This window comes from Bombina bombina, chromosome 1 (genome assembly GCF_027579735.1).
Source record: "Bombina bombina isolate aBomBom1 chromosome 1, aBomBom1.pri, whole genome shotgun sequence".
NCBI classification, from domain to species: domain Eukaryota; kingdom Metazoa; phylum Chordata; class Amphibia; order Anura; family Bombinatoridae; genus Bombina; species Bombina bombina.
In genome coordinates, this window is record NC_069499.1 from 1,582,476,450 (window position 1) to 1,582,489,707 (window position 13,258).

At 39.6% G+C, this 13,258-nt stretch overlaps 1 protein-coding gene across 2 annotated transcripts in view; it reads left to right on the forward strand.

Moving 5' to 3' along the window:
• B3GNTL1 (UDP-GlcNAc:betaGal beta-1,3-N-acetylglucosaminyltransferase like 1) overlaps positions 1-13,258 on the forward strand; it is a 1,507,642-nt gene that overhangs the window by 95,281 nt on the left and 1,399,103 nt on the right. For both annotated transcript variants that reach the window (XM_053710298.1, XM_053710307.1), the window contains exon 3: positions 10,958-11,074. In XM_053710298.1, the coding sequence (XP_053566273.1) occupies positions 10,958-11,074 (117 nt within the window). The remainder of the gene's footprint in view (positions 1-10,957; positions 11,075-13,258) is intronic.

Consider the following 13,258-nt stretch of genomic DNA (forward strand, 5'->3'; position numbering starts at 1 on the left):
ATGACTAGAGCGCTAAACAAATAATTGTGTGAGTGCTGTATGACTAGAGCGCTAAACAAAACAAATAATTGTGTGAGTGCTGTATGACTAGAGCGCTAAACAAAACAAATAATTGTGTGAGTGCTGTATGACTAGAGCGCTAAACAAAACAAATAATTGTGTGAGTGCTGTATGACTAGAGCGCTAAACAAAACAAATAATTGTGTGAGTGCTGTATGACTAGAGCGCTAAACAAAACAAATAATTGTGTGAGTGCTGTATGACTAGAGCGCTAAACAAAACAAATAATTGTGTGAGTGTTGTATGACTAGAGCGCTAAACAAAACAAATAATTGTGTGAGTGCTGTATGACTAGAGCGCTAAACAAATAATTGTGTGAGTGCTGTATGACTAGAGCGCTAAACAAATAATTGTGTGAGTGCTGTATGACTAGAGCGCTAAACAAATAATTGTGTGAGTGCTGTATGACTAGAGCGCTAAACAAATAATTGTGTGAGTGCTGTATGACTAGAGCGCTAAACAAAACAAATAATTGTGTGAGTGCTATATGACTAGAGCGCTAAACAAATAATTGTGTGAGTGCTGTATGACTAGAGCGCTAAACAAAACAAATAATTGTGTGAGTGCTGTATGACTAGAGCGCTAAACAAATAATTGCGTGAGTGCTGTATGACTAGAGCGCTAAACAAAACAAATAATTGTGTGAGTGCTGTATGACTAGAGCGCTAAACAAATAATTGTGTGAGTGCTGTATGACTAGAGCGCTAAACAAATAATTGTGTGAGTGCTGTATGACTAGAGCGCTAAACAAATAATTGTGTGAGTGCTGTATGACTAGAGCGCTAAACAAAACAAATAATTGTGTGAGTGCTGTATGACTAGAGCGCTAAACAAATAATTGTGTGAGTGCTGTATGACTAGAGCGCTAAACAAAACAAATAATTGTGTGAGTGCTGTATGACTAGAGCGCTAAACAAAACAAATAATTGTTTGAGTGCTGTATGACTAGAGCGCTAAACTAAACAAATAATTGTGTGAGTGCTGTATGACTAGAGCGCTGATTGGAGAACAAAGACTAAACGCATCATCATTAAGTGATGCATTAAACGCCATCTAAAATATCACTTACATAATTGATCTGTTTATATAAAGGGGCAAGTTTACCATCACTTTAAAGGTTATGCAGATTAGATTTGTTGCGATTATATAAAATAAACAAGGACACGGATACCTTCCAGGGTTCAGTGCTGCATTTTCTTGGGCATGTAGTTAGTTAATTAAAGGGACACTCAAGTGAAAAAATAAACTTTCAGGATTTAGATAGAGCAGCTAAACAACTTTCCAATTTACTTCCATTAACAAAATGTGCACAGTCTTTTTATATTTACACTTTTTGAGTCACCAGCTCCTACTGAGCATGTGCAAGAATTCACAGAATAAACATATATGCAATTGTGATTGGCTGATGACTGTCACATGGTACGTGTAGGCATTTGTGATTGGCTGATGGCTGTCACATGATACAGGAGAAATGGAAATTGATATAACTGAAATTTGTCAGATAAAATCTACTTCACTTGAAGTTCAGACTAAGGGGGCGATTTATCAAGCTGAAGCGGAATTCAGCATTGCACACAAGCTCTATTTTGCGCTCGCGTGCAATCCTGTCCCCTGCCTGCGCACAGCCAATTACTTGCGGGCAGGAGCTGTCAATATCCCCGGTTGATATATACCGGGGGAGATTGCAATTCGCCACTTAAGAGGAGGCGAAAGGTTAGGAAAGCAGTGGTCTGATGACCGCTGCTTGTTAAATAAGGCGTGCAGGTTTTCTTGTGAGAACCTGCACTCATATGGGGTCGAAAGGCTTGCAAAGCCTTTGATAAATCAACCCTAAGTGCTATTGCATTGTTTTTTATCATGCGTTTGTTATGCAGGTCTTCTGTATTTACTGTAAACATGCTTTTTGGCAATGGCAGGTATTTTTACATTTCCCTTTTGAACAGTTAACCTATCTTTATCTGATCAGCAGAATTGCCGTTTTTAATGTTAAAATGAGCTATTATGTTCAGCTCTCTGCCAGCCACTCCCTAGCTAATTTCATCCCCACCTCTGTACTTAGAGTTTTACAGATTCTTTCCTTAACTAAATAAAAGTTGCTGTGTGAATTTTATCCTCCAGCGTACATGAGCCATATATATAAATGTTATCCTCCAGCGTACATGTGCCATATATATGAATTTTATCCTCTAGCGTACATGTGCCATATATATGAATGTTATCCTCTAGCGTACATGTGCCATATATATGAATGTTATCCTCTAGCGTACATGTGCCATATATATGAATGTTATCCTCTAGCGTACATGTGCCATATATATGAATGTTATCCTCTAGCGTACATGAGCCATATATATGAATGTTATCCTCTAGCGTACATGAGCCATATATATGAATTTTATCCTCTAGCGTACATGAGCCATATATATGAATTTTATCCTCCAGCGTACATGAGCCATATATATAAATGTTATCCTCCAGCGTACATGAGCCATATATATAAATGTTATCCTCCAGCGTACATGAGCCATATATATAAATGTTATCCTCCAGCGTACATGTGCCATATATATAAATGTTATCCTCCAGCGTACATGAGCCATATATATGAATGTTATCCTCTAGCGTACATGTGCCATATATATGAATGTTATCCTCTAGCGTACATGAGCCATATATATGAATGTTATCCTCTAGCGTACATGAGCCATATATATGAATTTTATCCTCTAGCGTACATGAGCCATATATATGAATTTTATCCTCCAGCGTACATGAGCCATATATATAAATGTTATCCTCCAGCGTACATGAGCCATATATATAAATGTTATCCTCCAGCGTACATGAGCCATATATATAAATGTTATCCTCCAGCGTACATGTGCCATATATATGAATTTTATCCTCTAGCGTACATGAGCCATATATATGAATTTTATCCTCCAGCGTACATGAGCCATATATATGAATTTTATCCTCCAGCATACATGAGCCATATATATGAATTTTATCCTCCAGCGTACATGAGCCATATATATGAATTTTATCCTCTAGCGTACATGAGCCATATATATGAATTTTATCCTCCAGCGTACATGAGCCATATATATGAATTTTATCCTCCCGCGTACATGAGCCATATATATGAATTTTATCCTCTAGCATACATGAGCCATATATATGAATTTTATCCTCTAGCATACATGAGCCATATATATGAATTTTATCCTCTAGCGTACATGAGCCATATATATGAATTTTATCCTCCAGCGTACATGAGCCATATATATGAATTTTATCCTCCAGCGTACATGAGCCATATATATGAATTTTATCCTCCAGCGTACATGAGCCATATATATGAATTTTATCCTCCAGCGTACATGGGCCATATATATGAATTTTATCCTCTAGCATACATGAGCCATATATATGAATTTTATCCTCTAGCGTACATGAGCCATATATATGAATTTTATCCTCTAGCATACATGAGCCATATATATGAATTTTATCCTCCAGCGTACATGAGCCATATATATGAATTTTATCCTCCAGCATACATGAGCCATATATATGAATTTTATCCTCTAGCATACATGAGCCATATATATGAATTTTATCCTCCAGCATACATGAGCCATATATATGAATTTTATCCTCTAGCATACATGAGCCATATATATGAATTTTATCCTCTAGCATACATGAGCCATATATATGAATTTTATCCTCTAGCATACATGAGCCATATATATGAATTTTATCCTCCAGCATACATGAGCCATATATATGAATTTTATCCTCCAGCGTACATGAGCCATATATATATGAATTTTATCCTCCAGCGTACATGAGCCATATATATGAATTTTATCCTCCAGCGTACATGAGCCATATATATGAATTTTATCCTCTAGCATACATGGGCCATATATATGAATTTTATCCTCCAGCGTACATGATCCATATATATGAATTTTATCCTCCAGCATACATGAGCCATATATATGAATTTTATCCTCCAGCATACATGGACCATATATATGAATTTTATCCTCTAGCATACATGGGCCATATATATAAATGTTATCCTCCAGCATACATGGGCCATATATATGAATTTTATCCTCCAGCATACGGATTATATGATAACCTTGCATGGCGAATCCTTTCTGTTTTGCTTTCATGACGTTTGAATTACTTTGCCATGCCTGTATGAATTGTATTTGTTCAATAAAAAAAAATAAAAAAAAAAAAAAAAATGTTATCCTCCAGCGTACATGAGCCATATATATAAATGTTATCCTCCAGCGTACATGAGCCATATATATGAATTTTATCCTCCAGCATACATGGGCCATATATATGAATTTTATCCTCCAGCATACATGGGCCATATATATGAATTTTATCCTCCAGCATACGTGGGCCATATATATACATTTTATCCTCAAGCATACATGAGCCATATATATGAATTTTATCCTCCAGCATACATGTGCCATATATATAAATTTTATGCTCCAGCATACATGAGCCATTTATATATATAAATTTTATCCTCCAGCTTACATGAACCATATATATATAAATTTTGTCCTCCAGCATACATGAGCCATATATATATATATATATAAATGTTATCCTCCAGCATACGTGGGCCATATATATGAATTTTATCCTCCAGCATACATGGGCTATATATATGAATTTTATCCTCTAGCATACATGAGCCATATATATGAATTTTATCCTCCAGCATACATGGGCCATATATATGAATTTTATCCTCCAGCATACATGGGCCATATATATGAATTTTATCCTCCAGCATACGTGGGCCATATATATGAATTTTATCCTCCAGCATACATGGGCTATATATATGAATTTTATCCTCCAGCATACATGTGCCATATATATGAATTTTATCCTCCAGCATACGTGGGCCATATATATGAATTTTATCCTCCAGCATACATGGGCTATATATCCTCTAGCATACATGGGCCATATATATAAATTTTATCCTCCAGCATACATGGGCCATATATATGAATTTTATCCTCCAGCATACATGAACCATATATATGAATTTTATCCTCCAGCATACATGGGCCATTTATATGAATTTTATCATCCAGCATACATGGGCCATATATATGAATTTTATTCTCCAGCATACATGAACCATATATATGAATTTTATCCTCTAGCATACATGAGCCATATATATAAATCTTATCCTCCAGCATACATGGGCCATATATATAAATCTTATCCTCCAGCATACATGAGCCATCCTATATTATAAAGACAAGAGTTTGTCTGAAGCCGTCATGCGCAGTTCAGACAAACTCTTGCAGCTGATCGCACGCGCACCCACCCGGCAAGTGAAGGCGCACAGGAGAGAGAGTGAGAGAGAGAGAGAGAGTTGCAAGAGGATCACCCACAGCAGAGCTGCTATATAGCTCCTCCCCTCACTGCCATATCCAGTCATTCTCTTGCAACTCTCAAACAAAGATGGAGGTAGTAAGAGGAGAGTGGTGTTTTATAGTTAGTTACTTTCTTCAATCAAAAGTTTGTTATTTTTAAATGGTACCGGAGCGTACTATTTTATCTCAGGCAGTATTTAGAAGAAGAATCTGCCTGCGATTTCTATGATCTTAGCAGAAGTAACTAAGATCCACTGCCGTTCTCACATATTCTGAGGAGTGAGGTAACTTCAGAGGGGGAATGGCGTGCAGGTTTTCCTGCAATAAGGTATGTGCAGTTAACATTTTTCTAGGGATGGAATTTGCTAGAAAATGCTGCTGATACCGGATTAATGTAAGTTAAGCCTAAATGCAGTGATTTAATAGCGACTGGTATCAGGCTTATTAACAGAGATACATACTCTTATAAAAGTGTAATATAAAACGTTTGCTGGCATGTTAATCGTTTTTATATATGTTTGGTGATAAAACTTATTGGGGCTAGTTTTTTTCCACATGGCTGGCTTGATTTTTGCCTAGAAACAGTTTCCTGAGGCTTTCCACTGTTGTAATATGAGTGGGAGGGGCCTATTTTAGCGCTTTTCTGCGCAGCTAAAATTACAGACAGAGACACTCAGCTTCCTTCTGCATGATACAGGACATCTCTGAAGGGCTCAAAAGGCTTCAAAGTCGTGTTTGAGGAGGGTAACAACCACAGTAGACCTGTGGTAGTTGTTGTGACTGGTTTTAAAAACGTTTTGTCATTTATTATTCCGTTTTTGGTATTAAGGGGTTAATCATCCATTTGCAAGTGGGTGCAATGCTCTGCTAACTTGTTACATACACTGTAAAAATTTCGTTAGTGTAACTGCCTTTTTTCACTGTTATTTCAAATTTTGTCAAAATTTGTTTTTCTTAAAGGCGCAGTAACGTTTTTTTATATTGCTTGTTAACTTGGTTTAAAGTGTTTTCCAAGCTTGCTAGTCTCATTGCTAGTCTGTACAAACATGTCTGACACAGAGGAAACTACTTGTTCATTATGTTTAAAAGCCATGGTGGAGCCCCATAGGAGAATGTGTACTAAATGTATTGATTTCACCTTAAACAGTAAAGATCAGTCTTTATCTATAAAAGAATTGTCACCAGAGGGGTCTGTCGAGGGGGAAGTTATGCCGACTAACTCTCCCCACGTGTCGGACCCTTCGCCTCCCGCTCAAGGGACGCACGCTAATATGGCGCCAAGTACATCAGGGACGCCCATAGCGATTACTTTGCAGGACATGGCTGCAATCATGAATAATACCCTGTCAGAGGTATTAGCCAGATTGCCTGAATTAAGAGGCAAGCGCGATAGCTCTGGGGTTAGACGAGATACAGAGCGCGTAGATGCTGTAAGAGCCATGTCTGATACTGCGTCACAATATGCAGAACCTGAGGACGGAGAGCTTCAGTCTGTGGGTGACATCTCTGACTCGGGGAGACCTGATTCAGAGATTTCTAATTTTAAATTTAAGCTTGAGAACCTCCGTGTATTGCTTGGGGAGGTATTAGCTGCTCTGAATGACTGTGACACAATTGCAGTGCCAGAGAAATTGTGTAGACTGGATAAATACTATGCAGTGCCGGTGAGTACTGATGTTTTTCCAATACCTAAAAGGCTTACAGAAATTATTAGTAAGGAGTGGGATAGACCCGGTGTGCCTTTTTCCCCACCTCCTATATTTAAAAAAATGTTTCCAATAGATGCCACTACACGGGACTTATGGCAGACAGTCCCTAAGGTGGAGGGAGCAGTTTCTATTTTAGCAAAGCGTACCACTATCCCGGTTGAGGACAGTTGTGCTTTTTCAGATCCAGTGGATAAAAAATTAGAGGGTTACCTTAAGAAAATGTTTATTCAACAAGGTTTTATTTTACAGCCCCTTGCATGCATTGCGCCTGTCACTGCTGCGGCGGCGTTCTGGTTTGAGGCCCTGGAAGAGGCCATCCATACAGCTCCATTGACTGAAATTATTGACAAGCTTAGAACACTTAAGCTAGCTAACTCATTTGTTTCTGATGCCATTGTTCATTTGACTAAACTAACGGCTAAGAATTCCGGATTCGCCATCCAGGCGCGTAGGGCGCTATGGCTTAAATCCTGGTCAGCTGATGTGACTAAATTACTCAACATTCCTTTCAAGGGGCAGACCTTATTCAGGCCTAGTTTGAAAGAAATTATTGCTGACATTACTGGAGGTAAGGGTCATACCCTTCCTCAGGACAGGGCCAAATCATGGGCCAAACAGTCTAATTTTCGTGCCTTTCGAAATTTCAAGGCAGGTACAACATCAACTTCCTCTGCTTCAAAACAAGAGGGAACTTTTGCTCAATCCAAGCAGGCCTGGAAACCTAACCAGTGCTGGAACAAGGGCAAGCAGGCCAGAAAGCCTGCTGCTGCCTCCAAGACAGCATGAAGGAACGGCCCCCTATCCGGCAACGGATCTAGTAGGGGGCATACTCTCTCTCTTCGCCCAGGCGTGGGCAAGAGATGTTCAGGATCCCTGGGCGTTGGAGATCATATCTCAGGGATATCTTCTGGACTTCAAAGCTTCTCTTCCACAAGGGAGATTTCACCTTTCAAGATTATCTGCAAACCAGATAAAGAAAGAGGCATTCCTACGCTGCGTGCAAGACCTCCTTGTAATGGGAGTGATCCATCCAGTTCCGCGGACGGAACAAGGACAGGGGCTTTATTCAAATCTGCTTGTGGTTCCCAAAAAAGAGGGAACCTTCAGACCAATTTTGGATCTAAAGATCTTAAACAAATTCCTCAGAGTTCCATCATTCAAGATGGAAACTATTCGAACCATTTTACCCATGATCCAAGAGGGTCAGTACATGACCACAGAGGACTTAAAGGATGCCTACCTTCACATTCCGATTCACAAGAATCATCATCGGTTCCTGAGGTTTGCCTTTCTAGACAGGCATTACCAATTTGTAGCTCTTGCATTCGGGTTGGCTACAGCCCCAAGAATTTTTACAAAGATTCTGGGCTCACTTCTGGCGGTTCTAAGACCGCGAGGCATAGCGGTGGCTCCTTATCTAGACGACATCCTGATACAGGCGTCAAGCTTTCAAACATACAGAGATAGTTCTGGCATTTCTGAGGTCGCATGGGTGGAAAGTGAACGAAGAAAAGAGTTCGCTATCTCCTCTCACAAGGGTTTCCTTCCTAGGGACTCTAATAGATTCTATAGAAATCAAAATTTACCTGACGGAGTCTCCAAGATAATTCGCTGGGCAGAGTCTCACTCTTGCCACCTGTCAGCGATCCATATCCCGGGCGTAGAGAACTGGGAGGCGGATTTTCTAAGTCGTCAGACTTTTCATCCGGGGGAGTGGGAACTCCATCCGGAGGTGTTTGCTCAACTGGTCCGTCGTTGGGGCAAACCAGAACTGGATCTCATGGCGTCTCGCCAGAACGCCAAGCTTCCGTGTTACGGATCCAGGTCCAGGGACCCAGAAGCGACGCTGATAGATGCTCTAGCAGCTCCTTGGTTCTTCAACCTGGCTTATGTGTTTCCACCGTTTCCTCTGCTCCCTCGACTGATTGCCAAGATCAGACAGGAGAGAGCATGGGTGATTCTGATAACGCCTGCGTGGCCACACAGGAAATGGTATGCAGATCTGGTGGGCATGTCATCCTTTCCACCGTGGACTCTGCCTCTGAGACAAGACCTTCTAATACAAGGTCCTTTCAATCATCCGAATCTAGTTTCTCTGAGACTGACTGCATGAAGATTGAACGCTTGATCCTATCAAAGCGTGGCTTCTCCGAGTCAGTCATTGATACCTTAATACAGGCACGAAAGCCTGTCACCAGGGAAATCTACTACAAGATATGGCATAAATATCTTCATTGGTGTGAATCCAAGAATTACTCATGGAGTAGGATTAGGATTCCTAGGATATTGTCCTTCCTCCAAGAGGGTTTGGACAAAGGATTATCAGCTAGTTCTTTAAACGGACAGATTTCGGCTCTGTCTATTCTTTTACACAAGCGTCTGGCAGAAGTTCCAGACGACCAGGCGTTTTGTCAGGCTTTAGTTAGAATTAAGCCTGTGTTTAAACCTGTTGCTCCCCCATGGAGCTTAAACTTGGTTCTTAAAGTTCTCCAAGGAGTTCCGTTTGAACCCCTTCATTCTATTGATATCAAACTTCTATCATGGAAAGTTCTGTTTCTGATGGCTATTTCCTCGGCTCGAAGAGTCTCTGAGTTATCTGCCTTACATTGTGATTCTCCTTATCTGATCTTTCATTCAGATAAAGTAGTTCTGCGTACAAAACCTGGGTTTTTACCCAAGGTGGTTTCTAACAAGAATATCAATCAAGAGATTGTTGTTCCATCATTGTGTCCTAATCCTTCTTCGAAGAAGGAACGTCTTTTACATAATCTAGATGTAGTGCGTGCCTTGAAGTTTTACTTACAAGCTACTAAGGATTTTCGTCAAACATCTAGCCTGTTTGTTGTTTACTCTGGACAGAGGAGAGGTCAGAAGGCCTCGGCAACCTCTCTTTTTTTTTGGCTTCGGAGTATAATCCGTTTAGCCTATGAGACTGCTGGACAGCAGCCCCCTGAAAGAATTACAGCTCATTCTACTAGAGCTGTGGCTTCCACCTGGGCCTTTAAAAATGAGGCTTCTGTTGAACAGATTTGCAAGGCTGCGACCTGGTCTTCGCTTCATACCTTTTCAAAATTTTACAAATTTGATACTTTTGCTTCTTCGGAAGCTGTTTTTGGGAGAAAGGTTCTACAGGCAGTGGTTCCTTCCGTTTCAGTTCCTGCCTTGTCCCTCCCATCATCCGTGTACTTTAGCTTTGGTATTGGTATCCCACAAGGTATCCCACAAGTAATGGATGATCCGTGGACTGGATACACTTAACAAGAGAAAACATAATTTATGCTTACCTGATACATTTATTTCTCTTGTAGTGTATCCAGTCCACGGCCCGCCCTGTCCTTTTAAGGCAGGTCTAAATTTTTCTCTGCTTGTTTCGGTCGAATGACTGGATATGGCAGGATATGGCAGTGAGGGGAGGAGCTATATAGCAGCTCTGCTGTGGGTGATCCTCTTGCAACTTCCTGTTAGGAAGGAGAATATCCCATAAGTAATGGATGATCCGTGGACTGGATACACTACATGAGAAATAAATTTATCAGGTAAGCATAAATTATGTTTTTTATAGAGGATGGGAGCCGCATCCTGCTCACTTAGCTGGTGTAGGCTCTGCGTACAGCATTGGTTCAGGGGACCATGTGCCAAACCTTTATTATTTTGTTACATAAAGAGGCATCATTTACTACTAGATACGTATTACAGCCTGAGGCTTTCACCCACTGTGACCAGTAAATGTTTTCTATCTTTGTCTTTTAGTCCGTCATCCTTCCTGTGTACAACGCTGAGCAATGGCTGGATGAATGCTTGCAATCTGTGTTAGAACAAGACTTTCCCGGCTCACTCCAGCTGTCTGTTTACAATGATGCCAGTAAGGTAGGACTATGGGCTCAATTCTCTAAAGCTCTCTGGCCTGGTGAGATTATCTAAGAAGTCTCATTTGTACAGCAAGGTGTAGAAAGGCACATTTTAGCATGAGAGCTATTCAGACACATTACAATATAATGCTCATCCCCAAGGAGTGTCAGCTGTGGCATGCTGGGATATAACTGTTTCATGCAGGTGTTTACAAGTAAAGAAGAGCAAACAGTTTGTAATATAAAATGTTTATTTGTTCTGTTCAGTTAAAAATCTTTGCAGAATACTTTCTTAGTTATCCCCCCTTTCCTGTAATTTACATAATTGTTTCTTAACCGAGGTCCTCAAGTACCCCCAGCAGGACAGGTTTTCATTATAGCTGAACCAGAGAACAGGTGAAATAATAGACTGATGGTTGAGAGCAGGATAGTAACCATGGTTACTGATCAGCTGATTATTTCCCCTTTGCACTGGTGCAGCTATAAGGGAAACCTGGCCTGTTGGGGGTACTTGAGGACTGGGGTTGAGAAACACTGATTTAAAGTAACGCTAAAGTCAAAATTACACTTTTTGTGAGTCAGATACAACAATCCTTTTAAGAGGTTTTCCATACTTCCATACTTCCATCATCAAATTGTGCACACTTTTTTTTTTTTTTGCTATACAACATTTGTTACACAACATGTACATGAATTGCTACTAACTAATACATGTTTTTGAGGGTAAAAGAATAGAATGTACCCCATGGGCCACAACAAGCCAATATTGAGGTATAATAATTCACATATTTCACGGATATTCATCTGCTTAATAAAATATTCAGCTAATATTATAGGCTATATGAACACTATTGACCAAGCGTAATATGATGTACATGACAAAATATGATACCTCGTTTTTTGGAAACCTTAAATTAACCAATACTCCCTTATGAAAAAGATCGTCCTATAGAATGATATCTTGCTACAGATTGTGACAATTAAGAAAACCAAAATACTAATGGCACTGCACAAATTTACAAAATAGGGTAGCCTATTATTCTCTGGATTGGTTAATAAGATATATTTGTGTAAATCTATTTATAATCCAGATTTATTATCTAGTGAGATGGCTGAGGTGCTGTGTACTGGTTATTTGAAACGAGAATTATCAATCCTGGGGTTGATAGAATGTACACCTGTGTAGCACTCTTCCCCTATTTGACAATGGCAAAAATTGGACAAGATATAGGAGTCTGAAATTGGAGGAGTGCGTTGGGATATATTAAAATATAACTTTTATTTAGTAAATTAAAATAAAAAGCAACAACAAACACAATCTACATACATACTTTGTTAAAATTACAGGATTGGGTCTGGTTATATTCTCTCCGTTATTCACGGAAGGTTGGAGTGGTTGTGATATATGTTGACTAATAGTCAGTTTCACATCAGGGTATTCTCAGTCACTGTGCACTGTTTCAATATTAGTAGCACTTGCTTAGTATCAGTAAAGCTGCAAGACTGTGATATTGAATCGAATGTACTGTATGTAGTTTATAACTCACAGTTGGATTCCAATATTAATATTTTAATATTAGATGTTAGCTAAAGTATGTATGTAGATTGTGTTTGTTGTTGCTTTTTATTTTAATTTACTAAATAAAAGTTATATTTTAATATATCCCAACGCACTCCTCCCATTTCAGACTCCTATATCTTGTCCAATTTTTGCCATTGTCAAATAGGGGAAGAGTGCTACACAGGTGTACATTCTATCAATCCCAGGATTGATAATTCTCAGATTATGACAATTGATAGATAGTGCAAAAGGTTCACCGATTTGGGCGAACGCACAGTGAAATGTCACTCTCCCTCTTGCTCATACTTAGCTGCTGGCGACATCTCCCCTAATCCTGGTCCCTCACAACCTCCTAACCTTTCACATCCTTGTGCGCCTTTCAATAAACTTCATAAACTAAACTCTGGTAACCTTAATCGCATTCCTCTTACATCTAAAAACCCCTCCCCCTTCACTTGTGCACTCTGGAACTCTTGCTCTGTTTGCAACAAGCTCACTTCTATCCATGATCTCTTTATCTCCCACTCTCTTAACCTTCTGGCTCTTACAGAAACCTGGCTCTCTGCTTCAGACACAGCATCCACTGCTGCACTGTCACATGGGGGTCTACATTTCAGCCACACTCCTAGGTCTGGCAATAGA